Source organism: Bufo gargarizans, chromosome 7 (assembly GCF_014858855.1).
Source record: "Bufo gargarizans isolate SCDJY-AF-19 chromosome 7, ASM1485885v1, whole genome shotgun sequence".
Taxonomy (NCBI): Eukaryota; Metazoa; Chordata; class Amphibia; order Anura; family Bufonidae; genus Bufo; species Bufo gargarizans.
The window spans coordinates 23,042,905-23,068,430 of NC_058086.1; the positions used below are offsets into that span (position 1 = coordinate 23,042,905).

At 44.6% G+C, this 25,526-nt stretch overlaps 1 protein-coding gene across 4 annotated transcripts in view; it reads left to right on the plus strand.

Annotated features, from left to right (window-relative positions):
* The window catches only part of RAF1 (Raf-1 proto-oncogene, serine/threonine kinase), a 98,226-nt gene that overhangs the window by 34,187 nt on the left and 38,513 nt on the right, over positions 1-25,526 (plus strand). For all 4 annotated transcript variants that reach the window (XM_044300657.1, XM_044300658.1, XM_044300659.1 and 1 more), the window contains exons 2-6: positions 6,178-6,410; positions 14,805-14,917; positions 19,755-19,854; positions 22,227-22,384; positions 24,173-24,262. In XM_044300657.1, the coding sequence (XP_044156592.1) occupies positions 6,204-6,410; positions 14,805-14,917; positions 19,755-19,854; positions 22,227-22,384; positions 24,173-24,262 (668 nt within the window). In that variant the 5' untranslated portion in view covers positions 6,178-6,203. The remainder of the gene's footprint in view (positions 1-6,177; positions 6,411-14,804; positions 14,918-19,754; positions 19,855-22,226; positions 22,385-24,172; positions 24,263-25,526) is intronic.

The window sequence follows — 25,526 nt, forward strand, 5'->3', positions numbered from 1 at the left end:
ATCCCTAATTTACTTTGCATTCTGTATTAAGAATGCTATTATTTTCCCTTTATAACCATGTTAAAGGGGAAATGTAAAAAGATCGGGTCCCCATCCTGATCGTCTCCTAGCAACCATGCGTGAAAATCGCACTGCATCTGCACTTGTGATTTTCACGCAGCCCCATTCACTTCTATGTGGCCTGCGTTGCATGAAAAATGCACAATATAGAGCTTGCTGCGATTTTTCACACACCGCACAAGTGATGCATGAAAATCACCGCTCATCGCCCGATCAGGTTCTGGCATGTCCTCTCCGGCCCCACACTGAAACCTCTGTCCCAAATATTAGAAACCCCATTAGCTCGTAACTCCTTTGAGTATCTGCAGCTTCAGCATTTCTACCTCTCTTTAAAGAGGACCTTTCACCGATCCTGACATTGTGAACTAAGCATACAGACATGGAGAGCAGCTCCCGGGGATCTCACTGCAAATACTATTATCCCTGGGCGCCACTCCGTTCTCCCGCTATGCCCTCCGGTATCTCCGGTCACTAAGTTATAGTAGGCGGAGTCTGCCCTTGTTCTGCTGTAGCTCTGGCCAATTGCATCGCAGAGCTCACAGCCTGGGAGAAAATAACCTCCCAGGCTGTGAGCTCTGCGATTGGCCAGCGCTACAGCAGAACAAGGGCAGACTCCGCCTACCATAACTTAGTGACCGAGATCTCCGCCTACCATAACTTAGTGACCGGAGATACCGGAGGGCATAGCAGGAGAACGGAGCGGCGCCCGGGGATAATAGTAATTGCAGTGAGATCCCCGGGCGCCGCTCTCCATGTCTGTATTCTTAGTTCACAATGTCAGGATCGGTGAAAGGTCCTCTTTAAGCAAGACTCACACCCTAGCCCGAAAAACTCTGAGTTTGAGCAGATGTGTGTTTCTCACTCAGCGGTCCTACATCCCATATCCTCTGTGTACTGTACAGGCTGCTGATACACCGACAATCCTCATGCCTTCCTCCATATTGTCAGGCCTGGGAGCGGGATCTGGGTAATCACTATACCCCAGCCCAATGGAACAAATGCTTCCTCCAATCGCACAAATCAACAATTTCTACCAAGGCTCAAGAAACGAGCTACAAAATTGTATCTAGATGGTATAGAGTACCAGCGTTACTCCACAAATGGTTCCCGACCGTGTCGGATCGTTGCTGGAGGTGTCTCACGGAGGAAGGCACGATGATCCACGTGTGGTGGAATTGTAGCGGCCTACACCCTTTCTGAAACTTTGTCCACAAAACAATCAAGAAAGTCACAGGGGTCCCCGTTCAAAATTCTCCAGAAGCCCTACTGCTGTTCGACTGTGTCCTGAATGTCCCAACATATAAGAAATCCCTCCTAAAATATATGGTACAGGCGGCGAAAGCGGTGATTCCCAGTGGTAAACTTGTCCGTGTGAAAGGGGCCTAAGACCTCTTTGCCGTTAATGAAATGCGCTTTTATTTCCATTTAGAGTTCAATTAATTGCTAATCAAATCTCCCGTTACCCAAGACCAGTCCAGTCCTCAGTAGAAGGCTGGTTATAATGGGATTAGTCCAGGAGTTCGCTTCAGCTGAGGAGATGTTCTGTGTATAAATAATTTTATTAGACTTTTTATCCTTTTGTTTTTTCACTTGACAGAGAAATCTGTTCTGGGAAAAGCAATATTTAACATGATTGTGAAATGCTAACGTCCCGGCCTCAATGTCAACACAGCCGCCTGAACGCAACCTCCCGGTTCTTGCTTCTCTGTTTAGGTATCTCGGGCTTCTTGAGCGAGCAGGAGAAAACCTGCTTATGTCTGACTTTTCTCTCAAACCTGTTTACTTTGGACATGACAGACCCCTGGCCGGGCCTATTTATAATACTGTCCTTTTGACCTGTCCCTGGAGACCCGCGGTGAGGGGGTGGCATTTAGTGCCAAAATAAACATTTGTGCATTCTATGGCTGTGCCTTTTGTTATGTGGCAATCACATGAAGGATATCTGGTAATATCTGGGGCTCACGGGTCGCATTGAATTCATTAGATTCCTCAGTGAAACGAGTTGTGTAGTTGGAGGAATAACCTTTAAAATGTCAGGAGGCAGAGGGAGCGGAGAGGGGAGCTGCCTCCGTTTTCTGAAGACCCTTTCTGAGGAGCGAGGAGAACGTAGTAGTCTCCAATCTGAACAAAAACCTATTTCAGAGGCAGTTATCAAAGTGTATGTGATCTAACTTCTGTAATCCTAGTTGAGGGTAGGGGCTGAGACTGATGACATCACCAAGCCTGTCTTATGTCACTTAAAGGGAACCAGTCACCGGGATTGTGTATAGAGCTGAGGACATGGGTTGCTAGATGGCCGCTATGACGTCCATAATATCCAGTCCTGTGTGCTTTTATTGTGTAAAAAAAAAAAACTACCGATTTGATACATATGCAAATTAACCTGAGATGAGTCCTGTCCCTGACTTCTCATGTACCGGACTCCTCTCAGGTTAATTTGCATATGTATCAAAATTTCTTTTTACACAATAAAAGCACACAGAGCTATGGGGACTGGGTATTGCGGATGTGCTAGCGGCCATCTAGCAACCCATGTCCTCAGCTCTATACACAAAATCCCGGTGACAGATTCCCTTTTAAATTGAAGTCTACTCTTAGACGTCTTTAGACTTGTATTGAGATGGCTAGGATGCACGTGCTCCGACTGTTCCTTTTAATGTCAGTTGCAGACTTTTCAGTGGGGAAAAAAACACAGCGTAAGGGTCCATTCACACGTCCGTAAGTGTTTTTGCGGATCCGCAAAACACGGACACCTGCAATGTGCGATCCGCAATTTGCGGACCGCACATCAGACACTATAATAGAAAATGCCTTTTCTGGTCCGCAATTGCAGGAACGAAATAGCGGATCCCGAAAATGCGGATGCGGATCCCGAAAATGTGGATTTTCATCCGTTCCAGCCCCATTGAAAGTGAATGGGTCTGCAAATTGCGGAACGAATACGGACGTGTGAATGGACCCTAAGGGCTCATGCACATGACTGTATTTTCCGGTCTTCAAAAAAAAATGGACATGCTGCGTATTTAAAAATCCACATAGGTCAATTTCTGCGCGTAAAAAAAAAAAGTATACATGAGATTTGTCTAATCTCATTCACCTTGCTTGTACTGTATTACGGATGGAAAAACTGGAAAGACGCTTCAGCATTTGCAGGTAGCCTTTGGGGGGACGTTCACGTGAATGATTTTAGAGTGGGATTTTGGAGCAGAGTCTGCACCTGAAATCCATGTGGAAAATGTTCCCAATCTGCCTCCCGCCGATTTTCATCAGACACCACACCGTAATTCATACAGAGCTGGTTTGAAGTCCACGTCAAAGAGAAAAAAAATTGACATGGAAGTCGCGGTGGGTTGCCGCTTACGAGTTAGCCCTGTTGAATCGGGCTAAACTCATGGGTGGATTCAGAGTGTATGACTGAATATGCATGTCAGAAATCAAAGGATTGGCCTCGGATTCCAGGGTGGATTTTTCTGGCATAATATTTGCCACATGAACGTACCCTTAAAGGGGGTATTTCAGGATTTAAATAGTTTGTCCAGGAGCAGAAAAACTTGGCTGCCTTATTCCAAAAACAGCCCCTCTCCGCTCAGCTCCCTTGAAGTCAGTGAGGCTGAGCTGTAACGCCACACACAACCTTGTGGACAGGCGTGGTGTTGTTTTTGGAAGAAAGCAGCCATCTTTTTCTAGTCCAAGACAACCCCTATATAATACTGCGCAACCACTCTAAGAGGCACTCAGCAAGGCTTGTGTCATGTTGTGTGGCTTCTTAGTGTAGGGCATGTACATTACAGACTTACTGGTAATTGTTTCATTTATGCACAAAAAATCCCTTAAAGGTATTTTCCAGGTGTTTCATGCTGATGACCTGTCCTCATGATGGGTCATAAATTTCTGATCAGTGGGGGTCCAACGTCAGGCACCCCCGACAATCAGGTGTTTTGAACTGGCTGTGGTGCTCCCAGTGAGAACTACGACCTCTTTCAAGACCAGTAACGTCACATGGCCTGGGCACAGCTCAGTTCTGTTCACGTGACTGGGGCTAAGCTGTGCAATACCAAGCGCAGCCACTATACCATGCACAGCGCCGTAGGTTGTAAGCTGCGTGTAGGCCGTGGCGCTCACTGCAGCCTCTTGAAACAGCAGAACGGTGGGAGTCCCAGGTGTCAGACCCCCACCGATCAGATAGGATCCTGAGGATAGATCATCAGTATAAAACACTCATAGAACCCTTACTCTCACTTACTCAACTGTTTCCACATATTCCATAGATTATAATAGAAAGTTCTTCTGCAAGCTTGCTGATCCTTTCCTTCTTTGGTCACTGCTCAGATGTGAACTACAAAGGGCAATGGGGACCTCGTCCTAGTGATCATTTAGGGTGACAGCGGGCAGACCTTCACTGATCTGAAGTTTATACCCTATGCTGTAGGTATACCATAAACATGTAGCGTTGAGTGCCTTTTTGAGTTTTGCTTTGCCTTTATAGCATTTACTATGTATCTGTGCTCCTCACTGAAAGGAGCCTAAAACCACTACTACTATAGTAACACTGCTGGTAAAAGGTGAGATAAAGCTCCGCTTGTCCCGGAGAGTCTTTTATGGTTTACGGATTAGCATAGCAACACGGAGATGAAATGGTTCTCTGTAGCGAAGAATGCTTATACATGTTCCTAGCTGCCCTGTAATTACCCATACTATGCCAAGGTGCTGTGAATGAGAAAGAAAGATCATACCTGAGCTATAGGAGTTATGGACTAATGGTGGTTTGAATGTTTTTGGCTCTGTAACTTTTTGTTCTTGTTGTCCACTTAGTAGTACGTTCCCATCATGAAGTATAGGAGAAGCTGCTCCTGGCAATTGATGGTCGTCATTCGGTGTAATGCCCGCCTGGTTGGGGGCATTTTTTAAATTTATTTATTTTTGCAATTATGTGGCGTACGCCGGTGTTTTGCTCTCTTGCATGTAGACTGTTGGACGCAGATATTAATTTCTTAAATTAAATCGGGAAGGAAGAAGTGAGGAATGTGAATGTGCGACTGATCTGACGGAGCTCCTTCAGGCTGTGTGATAGTTTTTTAAGGAACTTTCAGAGAAGCTGACTTGGCTCTGAACACTGCACATAGCGACGTGTGCAAAATTACATCACCTCTTTTCTGAAATGTGCAGTCTGGGCTGCACATCAGTCCTAGTATTTGGGTTACAGATCGAGCCTGATCCAAAGATGTGTGTACCATTTCGGCAGACCCTGCAGATGCTATTTGAGTCCTGGAGAGCTGGTACCCTAACTGTTGACGATTAGGATGGATGCTGAGAACTTGGGAAAGAATACCCCTCCACATGTCCTACAAAGTTGAGGAGGTGCTAACCTATTGAAGTTGGCACCTCCTCAACCTTGCCTGTAGGACTTGAGGAAGGAGGATCATTGCCCAAGTTCTCAGAAACCAATCCTAATAATCCTACACCATCAAGGACAACTCCTTTCAAAATGTGGCAACCACTAGCTGATTGCCCTAGGTCTCATCCTGGCATTACTCCCCCCCCCCCCCCCCCCCCCCCAGCAAATTGGTGAAGGAGCGTCAGTGTATTACCGAAATGGCCATTCATGTAAGACAAGGACTTCTGTGGTCCGCCACTTGTAGAGTGGCCATGAATTCTGGGTCATGACGCCTTGCCAATCAGCAGGGTGGGAAAACTGGAAGACAACCCTTGCGGGAGCTATACTGCTTTTTAACACCGTATTCCCCAAAATAGTGATAGAACGGCCAAATAGCGTACATTTTCTTATCCTGTAATTTTGCTTTCCTGGAGTCCGTAGGCAGCACCATAGGGACGAAAATGCCTATTACTGCAGTTGGACGATGAGGAATGTATTTTTTTTTTAAAACCTTGACTGAAGGCAAATAAAGAAATTTAGTTGTGGAGTCGGCAGTACAAATCTGTGGCCGCATGAGCGATGGTAAGTGGCGAACGTTCATTCATGCGGCTTCTTGTCACAGCGCTTTTTACAGACAGAAATCTGCGCATTTAAAAAGATACAGAACTGAATCACATGATTAAATGATGATATGACTGAATTACCATTATTTCTTTCTTTTTATTTTTTATGTCCGTGTGTAGATTTCTTCACGCACCGTTAAATTCCAATGGATCATATTCAGGGAGCATGGATGAAGATCAGCAATGGATTTGGTTTGAAGGACTCGGTGTTTGAGGGATCTAGCTGCATGTCACCTACCATTATGCAACAGTTCGCATACCGGCGGCGAGCGTCTGATGACGGAAAGCTTGGTGACCCCTCGAAGGCGAGCAGTACTATCAGAGTCTACCTTCCCAATAAGCAGAGAACTGTTGTAAGTACTAAGATTTTGCAATATTGATATCTTATGAAGACTAGCCTTATCCTTAAGGCCTACTGGAGCATACGGGCATCTTAGAGAGGAGTCTGCTACTCATAAAGGAGTGACACTGCACGAGAATTGTGACTTCCTCTGGCCAAATTTTGTGCTACAAGGCGAAATTTGAGCAATTGAAGGGGTTTCCTCAGTTAAGGAAAAAGCATTCATCGTATAGACAAAGTTAATACAAGGCACTTACTAATGTATTGTGATTGTCCATATTGCCTCCTTTGCTGGCTTGATTCATTTTTCCATCATATTATACGCTGCTTGTATGTAGGGGTTATGACCACCCTGCAGTCCAGCAGTGGTGGTCGTGCTTGTACACTATAGGAAAAAGAGCCGGTCTCTCTGGTGCCCGGGAGCGTGCATAGGCACACGTTGAGCAGCTCATGTCCCGACCGCTTCATATCTGCTCTGGTCATAACCCCTGGATACCAGCAGTGTGTAGTGTGATGGAAAAGTGAATCCTTATGTATTAACTTTGTCTACATGATATTTGCTGAAGTGAGACAAACCCTTTACCGATTCAGTCTTCCTTTATTGTTGGCATGTGTGCCAGTATTGGCTATGGACTCGCGTGAGCGGGCACCGTGCTGCACATTGGTGCGGTTGTCCCATGCGGTGCTATCAAACGGTGAGGGGGTCTGACATTTGGCTCATGCGACGCTCATCTGCTTGAAGGGCACTTAGCGATCACGTGAGCGCCGCAGCCTCGTCTGTGTGTGCGTCGCTGTGCGGGAGAGTTTGTACTCGGAACGCCACGTTTTCATAGTGGCAGTTTACCCGCAGCCCAAACTTGCATAGAAAGCCTTGCCGTTTCTTTATCACTACTGTCACATGTGAATTAGGCCTAAATACTTGTGGGAACACATTCTGATAATTTCCACTCTCGATGTTGCTTCTCGTACTGGTCCTGACTTGCAGGCAGAGTAACAGGTGGCTGCTCTTATAACCACAAGGTCACTAAAACGGAGAGCTAACAGTTTGATCTGAAAGATCAGCACTCTTAAAGGGAGACTCCAGTGTGAGAAGCAGCGTTCCTCTATCAATTCCTACATGAAATCATGAGATCTGAAGTCTCCTGTTTATTCTGAGTTTCTAAACATTCACCTGCTGAGAACCGCGGATATCTAGCATCCTGTGTGTTGTGCTGTCCACCCCCTGTAGATATGCTTGACTATTAAAGGGGTTGTCAGGACGACTTTATAAAAAAATATTTTTTTTTTTTTTTTTTTAGAAGAGTTGGCCCACCAAACACTGGCGACATATCGCTAGGGTCTGCCACCAATGTCAGTTGGGTGGTCCCGCCTCTGGGGGGAGACGCCTATCTCTAGAACGGGGGACTCGAATTGAGCGGAGAGCAGCAGCGCATGCGTGGCTACTTGCCATTAATTTGTATGGGACTTCTGAAAATAAGTGCGCTTGCTGAGCGGTTTTAGAACTCCCATACATGTGAATGGAGTGCATGCTGCTCTGTCCTTTTTATTTTCGGGAGCCCATTCTGGAGATGGTTCCGGGTCCCAGAGGTGCCCGTCTCTAGAACATAGCCCCTTACAAACGAGAACGAGAGCGCACTATGCATGCGCGGCTACCCTGTATTCACCTCTATGGGAGTTTCCAGAATTCCCTCTTTTTGGCCCTCCTATAGGAGTGAAAGGAGAGCGCGGTGTGCTGTCCTTTCCTTTGGGAGCACCGTTTTAGAGATATCAATATGTCACCAATGTGTGAGACGGGGCCACCCCCTTTAATTGATGAAATCCTACTCAATCGCCCATCCCCTGTTGTCGCCTTTCTGATGGTCCCCTGCCAGTTTCTACTTCCCAGTCCCTTTCGGATGAGCAGAAAATGACCGGCCAGCCAATCGCTGGCTAAGGCTGGTCCCCGCCGCGGCACAAGGACTGACTGAGCGGTGTTTTCCTGTCTGTCAAGAGGGATCAGGAGGCAGAAACCAACAGGGACTGAATAGTCGAAATGGGAATGGCGGGGGATCGACTAGGTATGATTTCTTTAATTTACGCCATGCAGAGCTTTCAACCCCTTTAATACAGTCCTTTACCCTCTCTGTAAATACATTTCTCCCCCTTCAGAGGTGGGTCTCATTTAATGATGCTACACCACTTCTCCTGTAGGGTAGAACTATTGGGATCATTGATAAAACTGGTGTAATGTAGAACTGGCGTGGCTCCTGGCGTTATATAGGACCACGAGTGGGCAGCCATAATCTGTATAGGTATGATTAATTCCTATCAGATATATTAAGTAAGGTTTCGCTCTTCTTGGCGCTTGTTTCACCCCTCGGTACTTTGTCCCTTCAAGGGCATCTGTCAGCAGGTTCAACGCTGTTAAACAAGCCATAATGCCTGATGGGGCTGACTCTGCTGATTAAAAACAAAACGTGCCCCCCCCCCCCTCTATCTGCTGATCCATAGAGATGTGTGTTAAGAACATGCAAATTAAAGGGGTTTAAAGGGGTATTCCCATCTTAGACAATTGGGGGCATATCGCTAGGATATCCCCCCTTTGTCTGATAGGTGCGGGTCCCACTGCTGGGACCCGCACCTATATCGAGAACGGAGCAGCCCACATAGAAATGAATAGAGGGCGGCTGCGCATGCGCAGTGCGTCCTCCTTCACTTTCGGGGGTCCGGACCTATAAGACAATGGGGGCATATCCTAGCGAATGCCCCCGTTGTCTGAGATCAGAAAACCTATTTAATCACTTCAGTAAATGACATTTATCATGTAGAGAAAGTTAATAAAAGACACTTACTAATGTATTGTTATTATCCATATTGCCTCCTTTGCTGGCTTGACTAATTTTTCCATCACATTATACATGGCTCGGTTCCATGGCTATGACCACCCTATAATCCAGCATCGGTGGCAGTGCTTGCACACTATAGGAAAAAAAAGCAGTCAATGTGCACTCCTACAGTCCTGGCCACCAACGAGGCCAGTGCTTTTTTTCTATAGTGTGCAAGCACGCCCACCGATGCTGGATTGCAGGATGGTCGTAACCATGGAAACGAGAAGTGTATAGTGTGATGGAAAAATGAGTTCAGCCAGAAAAGGAGACAATATGGACAATCACAATACATTAGTAGGTGTCTTTTTTATTAACTTTCTCTACATAATAAATGCCATTTGCTGACGTGAGACAACCCTTTTAAGGCTTAAGTGCACCAAGGGCGGGCCCTATTTTATGTGCACCCTGGATCCTTTGCTCTATTTCCCTGTACATTCCCCCTCCTTTTGATTGACGGGACCAGACATCCAGGTAGAAGGTGGAGTGTCCAGAGAAGCGGAGAGGAGGAGCAAGGGTGCACAGAGCTGCTAAGGCCCGACCTCAGTGCACTTGAGCCTTAATTTGCATATTTTTACCAACACCCATTTCTCCTAAAAGCAGTAACAAAACAGAAGGCAGAAAGATGTTTCTAATCGGAAGAGTGGGTCCTACCAGACAGTATCGCTGGTTTAATAGGGTTGATCCTGCTGACAGGTGCCCTTTCAGTTTTATTTGCCTCATGTCCATCTTTGTGGGTAAAATAGCTGTTTGCTTTGATGCAAATCGGAAAAATAGGCATGGTTTTCGGTCAAATGTACTGGTGTACAGCATTTGGTGCACACTAACTGGGGGTTTTAATATGGAAGGCATCCGCTGGAAGGTGTTCAGTAGAATGCTGTATTTGTATGCCTTTGTTAGTTGCAACATTTTGTGTTAGTCTCTAAACTCTTACAGATCTGAAATTGCCATCAAGTGAGGAGTAAATAATTTGGGAGATGAATAACGTTAATCTTTATGTTTCTCGTCACCGTATTGCACACTTATGGCGGTTTAGCATTGTGTCGTTGTGATCATTGTGCACGTGTCGTGCATGATCCCAATGTAGGGTGTGAAATAATGAAGATGGTGGCGGCTCATCCGCTGGATACTCCTGTTACACTGCATTGCTGTGCAGGTTCTGTCCGTACAGAAGTAATTGATGATATATTGTCTCGTTGTCGTGGTGGATGATGCGGAGAATAGGAATTTTTTCCCTCATTAACTTGCTGGTTCATAATATACCGGTAAATCAGCTGCAGGAATGTAGATGTGATCACACCCATCTGACGTTAGAAGCATTCTTTTCTTTTTGTTTTATACTGTGTGTAAAATATTAATTTCTTATTTATTTATACAGTATCTTTCTTTTTATTTATTTTTTTATATATTTTATATACCTTTTTTTTTGTATATTGTGTAGACTAGCGTTTTTCTTTTCCGGCATAAAGTTTCGTCCTAGGGGCTCAATACCGGAAAAGAACTGATCAGTTTTATCCCCATGCATTCTGAATGGAGAGCAATCCGTTCAGGATGTCTTCAGTTAAGGCTACTTTCACACTAGCGTTCGGCTGTCCGCTCGTGAGCTCCGTTTGAAGGGGCTCACGAGCGGACCCGAACGCAGCCGTCCAGCCCTGATGCAGTCTGAATGGAGCGGATCCGCTCAGACTGCATCAGTCTGGCAGCGTTCAGCCTCCGCTCCGCTCGCCTCCGCACGGACAGGCGGACAGCTGAACGCTGCTTGCAGCGTTCGGGTGTCCGCCTGGCCGTGCGGAGGCGTGCGGATCCGTCCAGACTTACAATGTAAGTCAATGGGGACGGATCCGTTTGAAGATGCCACAATATGGCTCAATCTTCAGGCGGATCCGTCCCCCATTGACTTTACATTGAAAGTCTGGACGGATCCGTACGAGGCTATTTTCACACTTAGCTGTTATATGCTAAAATAATGCAGACGGATCCGTACTGAACGGAGCCTCCGTCTGCATTATTATGATCGGATCCGTTCAGAACGGATCCGATCGAACGCTAGTGTGAAAGTAGCCTAAGTCTTTTTGACCGATCAGGACGGAAATAATACTGCAGCATGCTATGGTTTTATCTCCGTCCAAAAAAACTGAAGACTTGCCTGAATGCTGGCATTTTTCCCATAGGAATGTATTCCTGCTGGATCCGGCATTCAAAACACTGGAAGTCCTTCCGGTCTGCTCATGTGAAAAAAATAAATGCTGGATCCGTTTTTTCCGGATGACACCGGAAAGACTGATCCGGCATTTCAATGCTTTTGTAAGACTGATCAGGATGGGATCACAACAAACCGGAACAGAACTCATTCTGGTGCACTCTGTTCCGGTTTGTTCCGTTTTGTGCCCATTGGCAATGAATGGGGACAAAACTGAAGCGTTTTCCTCCGGTTTTGAGATCCTCTGCCGGATCTCAAAGCCGGAAAGGAAAACGCAGATGTGAAAGTAGCCTAAGGCGTGGTTTTTTATTTCGCCCCTTTTTTTCCCTGAGTAGTGTGTGGGTGATGGTATGACGCAGAGCAGTTGGTTTTGCTGCTTGCTTCGTGGGACGTTGCACCTGCTTCTCTAGGGAGGTTACATGTCGGGGATTTCTTCTCCGTAAATCCCTGGCCTACAGATGTAGGTTTTGGTTCCTCCTCATTTTCTAGGACTTGTGCTGCGGTCATTTGTGTCTTAAGTTCACTTGAGGATTATTATTATTGGCTCCCGATTTTAGTGTGTTTTATGTGCATTTTGTACACGGCAGCAAAAGCAATAATGTTCTGTCCAGCCCTAGAGAACCCGTCGCCTATCCTGACATGTCCATTTTAGTAACTACTTGCCTCCCCCCACGTAATAGCAATTCTGCAGCATCCATTCTTATGGCGTCATTCCTCTCTTATTCCTGCTAGAAGTTACGAATTGCTAGCAGTTTGCATTGAAGGTACAGATGGGTGTTACCTGACTGTCTGACACTATCCATTCATTGCTGCCAGTGCCCGAGGTACTCTGAAACAGCTGATCGGCATGGGTGCAGGGTGTCAGACCCCAATTGATCAGATATTAATAACCTATTCTGAGGATTGTCTATCGGTAGTGAAAGCCTTTTAAGAACCTGAGATTTTAATATCGCACGTCGTACTGTAAATGGTAGGAATTGAACCGGACCAACTTTATTCTTTTATTTTTTTTTTGGTCTGACCGTTCCCTATAGACCCAGCACATTCTTCACTGTCTGTCTATTATGTTATCATCTGGGCTATGTATGTGTTTATGCAGTCCTCCCACCAATCTTTTAAAGTTAGATTATTTTTTTTTGGACCTTTTCCAAAAATGAGCGATGACAGAAAGATGGAGAAATCGCTGTCAATGGCTTGCTGTGTGCTCCGTGCAAGCAGCTCACCGACTTTCCAGATCTGTCGGCCAAGATAAATATTAGTGAAAGCATAACTTGGATCCAAATAAGAAAAGTCCACGTCTACACAGCGCCACATCTAACAGCATTAAGAATAACAAACATTTGAGTGATCACCTATAAGAAGGCCGCCGCTGCATTAATGTATGGATTTTCTTATTCTCCAGAAGGAGCGCGCAGACTCGACACAACGTTATTTATTGCCTGATTCCGGGAGGAAAATGAAAAGCTTCATTCAGTGATTTTACTGTCATGGTTGTGTCACGAGAGTTTAACGTTGGGCTTGTCCAGTTCATAAAACCCACTTTCATATACCCTATTAGGTAATTATCTTAGTAGGAGTCCCCTGTTAAAGGGGTTGGCTCACTTCAGAAAATGAGACATTTATCCTGTAGAGAAAGTTAATACAAGGCACTTACTAATGTATTGTAATTGTCCATATTGCCTCCTTTGCTGGTTAGATTCATTTTTCCATCACATTGTACACTGTTCATATTCACGGATTACGACCACCCTGCAATCCAGCATCAGTGGCCGTGCTTGAACACTATAAGAAAAGGCGCACCTATGTGCGCTCCTAGGCAACAGAGAGGTCAGCACTTTTTTCCTGTAGTGTGCAAGCACGACCACTGCTGATGGATTACAGGGTGGTCGTAACCCCTGGATAGTAGTAGTGTATAATGTGATGGAAAAATTAATCCAGCCAGCAAAGGAAGCAACATGGACAATCACAATACATTAGTAAGTGCCTTGTAGTAACTTTGTCTAATAGTATAATGATAAATGCTATTTGCTGAAGCAAAACAACCCCTTTAAAGAGCATCTGATTAGTACCTATGACACTGGCTGACCTGTTACATGGACTTGGCCGCTGAAGACATCTGTGTTGGTCTTATGTTCATATGTGTCCGCTTTACTGAGAAAGATAGTTAGATAAGCACTGCGCCGTACATTGTATAGTGGCTGTGCTTGGTATCACGCCCAGCCCCGATCACTTCTATGGGACTAAACTGCTCCTAGGCCATGTGACCAATGAACGTGATGTCACATGCCCTAGGCAAAGCTGATTGTCAAGGGTCCTGGGGGTCGGACCCCCACCTATCAGACACTAATGATTTTTCCAGAATGTCAAAAGCACAGCTCCCTCCCGAGTGCAGTGGCCATGCTAGGTAACTGCAGCTTGGCTCCCATTAAAGTAAGAGTAATTCGGCATGGCCTGTGTAATTTGAGGGGTGCTGTGCTTCTGACTCCATTCAAATTGCCACTTCTGGTTCCGGAGGCCACCAAGTAAAGTCGAGGAGTGTGGTAGCTTTCTTTATCCTAACCAAATGCACACAGAAGGTATCTGGTGGTCCGAAATATGGACACTGCTGTGTGTACAGTGTCAACAAGGGTATGGCTGGTCTCAACCCTTTAATGACAGGCCAAAAGAACAGTCATTGGATATCGGCTCAGTGGAAGTTCATCCTTTGGTGTGATGTCTTGATGTGTGATCCCCACTGTGAAGCGTGAGGGGGGACTATGATGTATAAAGGTGACATGTTTGGGGACTTATACAGTGTTGATGGCTCCATCATGACTACCACAACATTATGTCACAAATGTATTTCCACCACCGTTACTTTTTAAACAGGAAAGTAACCCAAAGCACCCTGCCAAGCTGTGCGGCAGACTGATAGAGTGCTGTGTCCAATGATCTTGCCTCCGAAGTCCCCTGACCTAAACCCAATAGTGGTTTGGGGTGAGTTGGACTGGAGAGTCAAGCAAAGTAGGTAACAATTGCCCACTACATGGGAGGGAACTCCTTCCCTCCAAAGCTGGTTGGCAGAATCCAAAGGGTGTGCCGGCAAATGGGGGCTACTTTGATGAAACTAAATGTAAGATAGTTGTGAATTGTATTCCCTTTTTTTTATTTTTATTACTTATTAGTTTCAATGTTTATTCTTTTTGAAGAAAAAAAAAAAAAAAAAGTAAAGGAAGCCACGTCCGTGTGTAGGTGTGCATGAACTTTTGACCGGTGCTGTATTTGTCCTCAGAATCACTGTGTTGTAGAAGAAGAAATGTTTGCGCTGCTCCCAGATTAATGCTTTTACGCTTGATTCTCGCAGGTTAACGTACGGAGTGGCATGAGTTTACATGATTGTCTTATGAAAGCTTTGAAGGTGCGAGGCCTCCAGCCAGAATGCTGTGCTGTTTTCCGTCTTCTGCAAGATACTAAAGGGTAAGAGGCCGAGGATTTCAGGTTTGGTTAGTGCAGGTTTTATTCTGTATGTGTAGAACATTTTGATGTTTTAGAGATTTTGCTTTAACTTTATAATGTATAGGAATTAATTACACGCAGGATTAACACTTTAAATATTAAATTAGAATTCTGTAAATTGCCTCTAGCCCAGAGCTGCATTCACATTCTGCAACACATCTAAAGGCCCCTGTACACATTAGTCTGTTGTGGACTGAACCTGCTATTTTCAGCAGGACAGACCGACGCAAACTGATGTGAGCTCTCGACTCCACTGACAGATGATGTGGTGGGAGAAAAAGATTGGGCACGTTTGAATTTTTTCATCCACTCCTCCTGGGAGATGGGTCACTGCCATAGGTGTCTGGCTGCCATCTTCTCCTCTCTCCCCATTGAAAAGGGATACATGAATGGCCGTGCACAGAATATGTTTGCGGAGTCGGGAGAGGAAGATGTGACTTAATTTTTCAGTCATTTCCAGGAGGAATAACAGATGAACTGAACAATGCAAATTTGTTTAAAAAGATGCAAAAAAATTTTGAGGAATACAATATTTACGGGGTTCTCTTTAAGAAACATTGCTTTTTTTTTTTTTTTCTTCAAAGTGTACAGTTAATCCCTTTTACATAAATCTGTTATATATTACGGGGTCTGGTGAGGGGGGTGCAGCTGCAGTTTCTCTCTTGTGTGCGCGAAATGCATGCTGTGCCAAGGGAAGCAGCGGAAGGTAGGTAGCTCATTGGCGCACACTTCTTATCACGCAGGGTACTAGGTTGCTCCCCCAGCAAGATTTATCTACTGTGCTGTATTTATGAAGTGTTTCCTAGTGGTGTAATTTAATATTTTTGTTTTTAAAAGAAAGTTTGTACTGTAGGTTAATTCTTCATTACAATAGGACTATTTTATTTTTGATGACACCTCGACCTCGACTGCATTGATTGGTTCACAGTAGCGAATACTCATTCATCGGGTGATGCAGACTCCAAAATGAATGTTTCTGGGGAGCAGATCGTCCTGTGTAAACTAGGACTTGCTGTTCAGAAACGGTGATCCTCTATGGGGACGAGAGAGTGCAGAACCCATACAGTGGAGATGACAGCATATAAATGCAGCTCTCACTTCCTCTGATGAGCAGGCAATTATTGGGAATTAATGGTGTCGGCCAGTGTAAAGGAGACTTAAAGGGGTTATCTGATTCCTGAAATGTCCCCCCCTGGTATTCCCAGGCTCCATACACAATATACAGTACTTACCTTGCTCCCCGACACCCGTGTCACTCCTGGCCGGGGAGCAAGGTAAGTATCTTGTGTGTGAGGGGACCCCTTTTAAAAGGATTGTGCAGTTTTATTATATTGCTTGGTCATCAATATCTGATCAATAGCAGGGTTGTGCAGTACTAGTATATTGATGACCTATCCTTAGGCTACGTCTTCAATATGAGATTTGCGGGGGTCTACCAGCCAAGAGCTCCCCCCAACATCCCCATGATCAGCTGTTTGAAGAGGCTGCGGAGCCCTTTTGGGTGTTGCGACCTCTTCACTGTTTAACTGCACGCCTTCTAGATTGTTCCGCCGTCTGATTCAAGTGAATGTGACAAGAAGTTGTAATTAGCCAGCACCTCCGCTAGACGGCTTGTAGTTAACTAGCAGCCTTTTCAAAAATCTGATCGGCCAGGGGGCTGGAGGTCGGACCCCCTGCCGATTTGATATTGATGACACAACCTGAGGTTAAGTCAGCAATGTACTGTCACCGCACAACCCCTTTAAGGTTATATTCCTTTATGCCTTTAGTTTATCTTGTTGAAGTGTGTCACAAGCCTTACTGTAAATTGTGCAACCACGTGAAGGGTTTCTGCACGGAGAGGCCCCCCCACCCCAGCATACTCTGGCTGCAGTTGCTGGTACGTTTCCCAGTGCAAGTTTTGTTATGGTTGAGGTAATCAGATACTAGGTTTCTGTAGGTGGGGACAAGTCACGAAACTTAGTCCTGTGGGATTTTTTAGATTGCTGTGTTTGTCAGCCAACAGATACAATGACTTTCTAGCTCTGCCTTTCAAAATGTTCCATAGAAATTCACAAATCGATGTTGAGGTGTGTACCCGGTAGGGATCGACTGATATATTTTTATTTATTTTTTAGATAATCTGAACTTTCAGGCCGATAGCCGATAATTTATACTGATATTTTATATATCATAATATATATTAGTTGGTAGTCACTGAGGTGGTTGAAATTTGCATTTGGCACTAGTATATTATAAATGTAAATTATAAATTAATAAAGCATTTAGTTGGTAGTCAATTTATAATTACTAGTGCCAAATGCCAATTTCCACCCCCCCCCCCCCCCTCCTCACTGACTTTTTTAACCCCTTTCAGACCTCAGATGAATAAAATAAAAAAACTCCTCACCTCTCCTGCGCTGCGGCTTCTCTTCATCTCCAGGTCCAGCGTCTCGCTCCCCTGTGTTTTCCGGCCTGTGCTGCACTGTCACCTGACAGCGTGCAGCGTCAGGTCATAGTGCGCGCACTACGTCCTGGCACTGTACGGGGTCAGGACAGTGCAGCGCGGCCCCATCAAATACCAGGGAGGGTGAGTATCGGAAGCACTTGCTGCACTTCTTTCCCGCTCCCGACACTCGATGCATACTAGTGCAGGCTTTCATAATGAAAGCGCTCACTAGTATTCGCTTTATACGCATTATTGGTATATCGGCATGGTTAGATACTGATACCGATAATGTACAAAATCCTGAATATCGTCCGATAATATCAGTACTTTCGATAATCGGTCGATCCCTAGTACCCGGGCCAGGACATGGTGGGTTGCGTGTGCGCGGGCCAGTCTACTACCTCACCTGAGGCTGTGCTTTGAATCTATTTAAGGCTTTACATGCAACATCAATGTGGCTCACCTTTTTTTTTTTTTTTTTTTTTGTTTCCTCGTATTTAAAAAAAGTAAAGGCCCCTATACACATTTTCTCATTTTGACCCAAACCTGCCGTTTTTTCACCTGAAATTTTTTTGTCGCTGGAAATAAGCGTCCACCAGAGGAATGTGGAGGGCTCAACATGTAGCAATCGAGCACACAATTTTCTGTAAGGAATTGTTTCTTCTCAACAGTTGGGGGTTGTGAAGAGCCGTATTTACATGCAGCGATCACCTCCACAGTATAAGATTGAGTGATGGCTATTGCGATCGCTCGACCTCATACATCTGTATTGCTTCTGGGCAGCGGAGTGCCATTTAGACACCATGATCTGTTGTCCTGCTGTCCACAAATATTCATGTGGACTCCTAAATTATCGACTGTTTCACCTGCTCGTTCATCGGGTGATGGGTGCCACCTTTAGATGGGCAGATTATCAGGAATGAGTGTTTGTAGGTACGTTTGTCCACAACAATCGGATAGTGTAAACCTGTCTTAACTGTGGCTTTCTCCTCGCTCCCTATTAATAACACATACACACTCTTTTTGGTCAAGTGTGTATGTATAGTCAGGGGACATGGCTGATGGACGAAACTATTACGGTTTAGTTCACATCTCCAGATCCGGCACAAAAAACAACGCATGTCAATGGTAGCGGATCTGTTTTTTAGCAGCCGAAAAGACCAGATGCCACCCATTGACTTTCAATGTATTTAGTGACAAATCATTTTTTTTTTTCCCCGTTTTGATTTCACACACACTCTGCCGGATCTCAATATTGGAATATAATAAAGCAAGTGTGAAAGTAGCCTTACCAGAAAAAATGGCGCAGCATGCTGAACAGTTTTTTTTTATTTTTTTTTTTTTTTTTATTTATTTTTTTTTTTCTTCCTGCCTTTTTAAAGGAGTCTGTGACACTAATGAGACTGAAGCATAAGTTTGAGCTGCAATGTATGTTCCAGATAGAGGAGCTGTGGAGGAAGTGTTTTTTCTCAGAATGGTATAGTCTAGTACAAAAATAAGAAATTGGACTGAGTTTCCAGCCATCCCTGTGGAGTGTTGAGGGACAGTCGGCCAAGAGACATGGGAGACTTTGCCCTCTGTAGAATTATTGGGCAAGTGGCTGGACTCTTGGGTTGAACTTGAGTGGTCAGGAGTCGGGGGGCAAATGGCCATGCTGTTAAGAATTAGAGGTATAGCGGTCACCCCTCTAGAGATTTGGTGGGCTGTCGATGGGGAGATTTGGGCAGTTGAGACGGTTGGGACCCTCTTAATAGCTGGGATGACAGTTTGGTTAAAACTCAGCAATTATTGGAATTAACCACTATTGACAAAAAAATCAAAAAATTCACAGCTTGATAGATTGTAAACTACGAACTGGGTGGACAGAATAAAGTGAATCTAATTTGTCTGAGAATATATGTTCCTCTGTAAATAGATGAAGTGAAATCACAAATTCTTCTAAAACCACATGGAGATAAAGAAATCCTGAACAGCCTTTCCTGTCATGTGTTTGCTCGGTCACTGTGATTTTATTTATTTTTTCCATTGAAAGTCAATGGGTGGTATCTGGTCTTTTAGGCTCCTAAAAAACAAAAAAAAAAAAAAAAAAAAAAAACGGATCTACCACCATTGACAAATAGTCTTCTGTGCTGGATCTGTTTTTTTTTTTTTTTTCATTTTTATTTTCTCATTTTTGTGACCGGACACAAAAACCTGCAGTTTGTGTCCGGTCACAAAAACGTAATACTGCCGGAACGTAAGACATCCTGATGCCTCCTGAACAGCCTTTCCTGTCTTGTGTTTGCTCGGTCACTGTGATTTTTCCATTGTGCTCTCGTTGTTATCACTTTTACGTGCTCTGTGTCCTCACTGTGTTGTACGTTCCATCAGAAAACAGCGGCTGGACTGGAGCACAGACGCCATGTCATTAATAGGGGCAGAGCTGCAAGTGGATTTCTTGGATCATGTCCCACTCACAACCCATAATTTTGTAAGTGATGTCCTTGTTTATGCTGTGTTTTCATTAACTTTTTTTGATTTTCTTGTTTCCATCAACTTTATTTATTATTATTATTATTATTATTATTATTATTATTTTTTATATATATATATATATTTTTTATTCCTGTTTTGTCCTGTAATACATATTCCCCTTTTCCAATAAAGCAATAGCTTACAATATAAGGTGACGTATGTGTGTGTATAAGAAGTGGGCAAAAACCAAATGGAATGAAATGCATGAAATGCAGCATAATGACACAGTACCTTTAAAGAATAGTATTAGAAAAATTCCTATTCTGTTGCTTGGCTATACTTGGGGACTGCAGCCTCGTCACAGACTTTCTCTGCTCAGCAGCACCCCTGAATCAGCAGCGCAACCGCTTTATTCTCATGGTTGGTTGGTGTTCAGTCCTAAAGTGGTCGCATATCCTAATGATGTGGCGTCAGTTTATGACATGGCAATATCCCTTCAACCCCTTTCTGCATTTTAGAGGTGCCTTACTGCAAATTGGTGTACACTTATGCCCATTGGATGGCACAAGAGCTGCACCCACTCTATCAACGGCAGGTTCCAACTGTAATATGCAGCCAGACATCCTCTCCAATGGCCAGCTTTGGCATTGCCTCTGATCTTGGTTGATTAGCCCCTTAGATGCCCTGGTAAATAGCGACTGTTGCAGCCAAGGAGCCTAACAAAGGTCTCAAGGTCTGCCATGTCTATACGCCTGTTTAAGGGGTTGTCCAAGTGTTTCAAAATCGTAAGCTATCCTCAGAATAGGTCATCAGTATCTGATCGGTGGCATTCTGAAGCCAGGCACCTCCGCTGATAAGCTGTTTGAAGAGGCTTCATCGAATGCCAAGGCACAGCTCAGTCCCGTTCAAATGAATAGAGCCGAGCTGTGATGCCAAGCACAGCCACTATACAATGTGTGGTGCTGTACTTGGTGAGCTGCGAAAGGGCTGTGGCTCCTCCTCAAAAAGCTCATCAGCGAGGGTCCCGGGTGTCGAACCTCTGATGATCTGATATTGACTTATTCTGAGGATCGGTCATCCGTATCCGAATCTCTGAAAAACCCCTTTTCAGACAAGCGAGTGTCACCCTCCGGACTTGCAGCGCAACCCCCGTCCTGAACTTCCAGCACTGCCAGGGTCACATAGCATTATATTGATTTATGAAGCTATGCAACCCTTAGGCCCCTTTATTAGACGAGCGTGTCTGGATGCGTTCAGTGAAAACTGCGCGATTTTGCAAACAAAGCCATTCAGTTTTGTTTGCAATTGCGTTCAGTTTTTATCGCGCGATAAAACAAAAAAGCATCTCTTAGCAACCATCCGTGAAAATCGCACATGCTTGTGGAATGCGATGCAATTTTTACGCAGCACCATTCACTTCTATGGGGCCAGCGTTGCGTGAAAATCGCTGAATAAAGAACATGCTGCGATTTTTCATGCAGCACAAAAGTGATGCGTGAAAACCACCGCTCATGTACACAGACCAACTTAAATGAATGAGTCTGTATTCCGTACGGTCGCAATGTGTTCTCATCACGCATTGTACCCGCGTGGCATTCTCGCTTGTGTAAAAGGGGCCTTAGAGTTCTGGAATTTATTGGATAATGCTGCGAGTCCGGAGCGCGACACTCGCTCGTCTGAAAGGGGCCTAACGCTGGATTGTGGCCATGGGGTACTGCGGCTCTGTTCCCATTTAACGGGCAGCAACTATTTTTTCATGAAATGTGCGGTAATAGAAAAGTTAAAAAAATAAAATAAAATAAGAATCTGTACATATTTGATAATGCCATAATCATACCAACTCATAGAATAAAGGTAACTTGTTAGTTTATGCTGCATCGGGCCAGTGCCAACGCAAAAGATGGTAGAACTGATTTATTTTTTATTTATTTTTTAACTTGATCAAGTTCTATTAACCTCAAAATGGTATAGTTGAAAACCACAACTTTTCCCTTCTAAAAAAAATCCCTCTTACATCTATAAATAAAAAAAAGTTATTGCTATCAGAGGGCACCAGTGAAAAAACAAGGAAAGTCTCTGCATCGTGAAGGCCAAAGCTTGCTGCAGCAAGGGGTTAAGTTGTCCAATAACCAGTGTTTTTCTTAATTTGGAAAGACTTTAAACAGGTCAGATTTAGGTTTTTGGAGCATCTCCAGGCAGTCTAATCTACTGAATGGCTAGAGATGGCTTGGGTCCACAAAAATGGGGGCCTCGCTTGAAGTTCTGGCTCAGAATGGCGAAGTTCTCCATAGTCCCTCCACACGCCCAAAAATATGAAAACAATAAAAACTTAGTTTGGGGTAAGATGAAAGCAGCCGCTCATGGTTTTTATCCTTTTAATTTTCCCAGGTACGAAAGACTTTCTTAAAGTTGGCCTTCTGTGACATCTGCCAGAAGTTTCTACTGAATGGTTTTCGGTGTCAGACGTGTGGGTACAAGTTTCACGAGCACTGCAGTACCAAGGTCCCGATCATGTGTGTGGACTGGAGCAATATCCGACAGTTACTGTGAGTGCACGTTCCACGGGGCATGCTCCTGCTTCATTTAATAGGATGAGTAGCAATTCCAGTACACTTGGGAAACATCTGGATGAACCAGTTTATTCTATTTTTAAACCAAGTTATTATTGTAAATGAGATGACAGTGGGATGAGCAGAGGACATAAACACGGCCTTCATCCAACTAATTACCCAAGGCTTTCATCATGCTGGAGTAGAAAGTACGCAGAGGGAGTTCTTCCCGGGCATGGGCTGTGTAACCTCGCCAGCGCCGCTTGTATCTAGAATGTAAATAATTATCTCATTAATTTCTATCACATGTTCTCTACTCCGTGAGTCTAAAAGGATTCCAGTGGTTCTGTCATCGGGCACTGTTTATCTCTTCTTTTAACCTCCATCCACTCCACAAAGACCACCCAAACCGTGGTATGCACCATTGTTCAACTTAAAGGGGTTGTGCAAGAAAAGGGGAGGGGGAGGGTTGGCACAACCTGTAGAGGGGAGCTTACTTACCTGCTTCCCAGTGCTGGCTCCTGGCCTGCGGTGCTCCTTTGGCCTCCCTCACCGTAAACATCTGGTTTGACATCACCTGCAGCCAATAACTGGCCGTGGTGGTGACCATCTCCCCTTGCATCACTACAATTGGTCACATGACACAAAGGGCCCAGCCAAGTATGTGTGTGGGGGGTTTAAGGGGTTCTCTGGGCTTTTAAAAAAGTCTGGCAGCTTTCTGACCTGTTGTGAGAAGATAGTCTGGTCAGTACTTAGCCCTCCGTCAGTCTGCTGATTCCTCTGCACTCAGACTGAGGTAGGTGCTGACCAGACTATCTTCCCACAAGAAGTCAAAAGTCTTGAATTTGTTTTAAGTTCGAAGAACCCCTTTAAAAACACTCCTCAAACCCCTCGGAGGGGGAGACAAACAAAAAAAAAACACACATAAACTGTAAGTAAATTGCCCTCCCGTTGCCATGGTTTTGAAGTATGCTGCTCTGCTAGTGTGTAGTTCTAGCACCAGGATAAGTCAGTCTATCTGACACATATTGGGGGACATTTGAAGATGCTCGTTAACCCATGCAGTTTGGGCAAGGCAGATAAATACACCTCATATTATTAAAATGAGGAAAATAATATAAAATTAACCAATGGGATGGATGCCTGTATCTGTCGTTTTCCTGGTTATTTCATGCACTGGCCTGGTTATGTATTACTGGGCAATCGCGCTGCAATTTGCAGTGTCCGTCGTGGGAATATGCCAGGAGGATTTCCCATTGTACACTTCCGACAGATGCACTGCGCAGGCATACAGGGGCACCCGTAAAAGGAAAAAGTATTGTGTACTGTGCGGTATACTTTTTTACAGGCTGGTTCTGTATGGCATTGCTGCGCCAATTCCATACAGAAATAGAGACCTGGACAGCAGCCCTTCCACCTCACTGAACATTCCCATTAGGCCGAATGCACGCGGCCGTGAGCGGTCCGTGGTATGCCGGCCTGGATTCCTGCTGACAGCAGGAGCGCACGGCGTCATTGGTTGCTTCATGCAGTCGCTGCACTACAACGTAGATCATACGAGTGTATTACTGTAGTGAAGCGCACGGCGTCATAGCAACCAATGACGCCGTGTGCTCCTGCTGTCAGCAGGAGTCCAGGCCGGCATACCACGGACCGCTCACGGCAGCGTGCATTCGGCCTTAAAATTAGGATTAGCTCTGTCTGCAGTATCTAGGGGTGCACTGTAACAGAAACTGGCTTTTTCAGTTTTTATTTCTCAGTTACTTGTGTTTCATCCCTCACCAGATTGTTTCCAAACCCAAATAATTCAGATGGCAGCACGCCTTCAATGCCCTCAATGCGGCGTATGCGAGAATCAGTCCGTGGCTCAGCAAGGTAAATTCATTTCATATTCATAGGACATAGGAGTATCCATCATTTAAAGTGTAGTTACAGCTGTGCAGACATTAACACAAACCTCCAGCCAAAATTCAAACTTGATCCAGTCTTTGTCCTGTCAGCTCGTAAGATTATACTCCACATTTTTCCCACCTTCAGTGTTTTGAACATTGATTTTGCTGACCTCCATTTCTTGTTAGCCATATTGTCTCATATTGAATTCATATCTTTGTCACTTGGTCACTTAGAGCCTCCCCTTTTTAGTAATGAGGATCTTTAACTACAGCCAAAAGGATGGGGAATATTATTATTTTTTTTTTCTCCTTACATGCCTTTGACACAGTTTAATGATAACATTGAATCAACATACGTGAAAGCTAAAACTACACATGTACCTACAAAGTACCGTATCTTTCGGACTATAAGATGCACCCCGGGTTTAAATTGAAAATTTGAAAAAAATATTTTCTACTTTCCTGATTGTTTATTGAAGTGGAGGGTCCTTTCATCAGGTAATACACAACAGTTATAAAAACATGCAGAGGTGTGTGTGGAGCCACCCTTTGCTCCCTGGGTCACAAGTCAGGGTTGATTGAGCACCCTCAAGAAAGTACAAAGTAATAAAACATTTCAAGGGTCTATGATATAATTAATATAAATACAAATCATGTATACCCCACAAGTGCATAGAATGAGGGAAAAACCCTCAGGGTTGAATTAACCTCTTAACAATCCATTAAACCCCCCACTCCACTCTCCTCCTTCAGACTGGCTCAGGTCACAAACAGCTGAAGGGGAGGGCTGCTTTAACATATCTCCGGATTCAGAATTGCTGTAGATATAGTTCTAGTATTTGAAAGGTGACAATCTAAGCTTTAAAACGAGATCAAAATCGCAGCATTATCTAGACTACGTCGGGAGATATAGCGGTTAGAAGTCAGGTCAGGAGTGAAAGCATCTGAAACATGGTTTCACTTTCACCTGCTATCATTTCCGACCTGATTTCTAACCGCTTTATCGCCCAATGTAGTAGAGATAATGCAGTGATTCTCATCTTGTTTTAAAACTTTGACTTCAGATTTCAAACAAGACCAGATCCAGATATGAGTGGTTAAAGCAGCCCACCTCCTCAGCTCTGCAGACAGTGAGCTTAGCTCTGTGCTGAAAGGGTTATAGTTTGCTAGGCAGCCCTGGCACACTTTAGCCCCAGCAAGCCCTCAAGAGTTGAAATAGTGCTGAGGGGCCCTGCCGATGAGTAAGA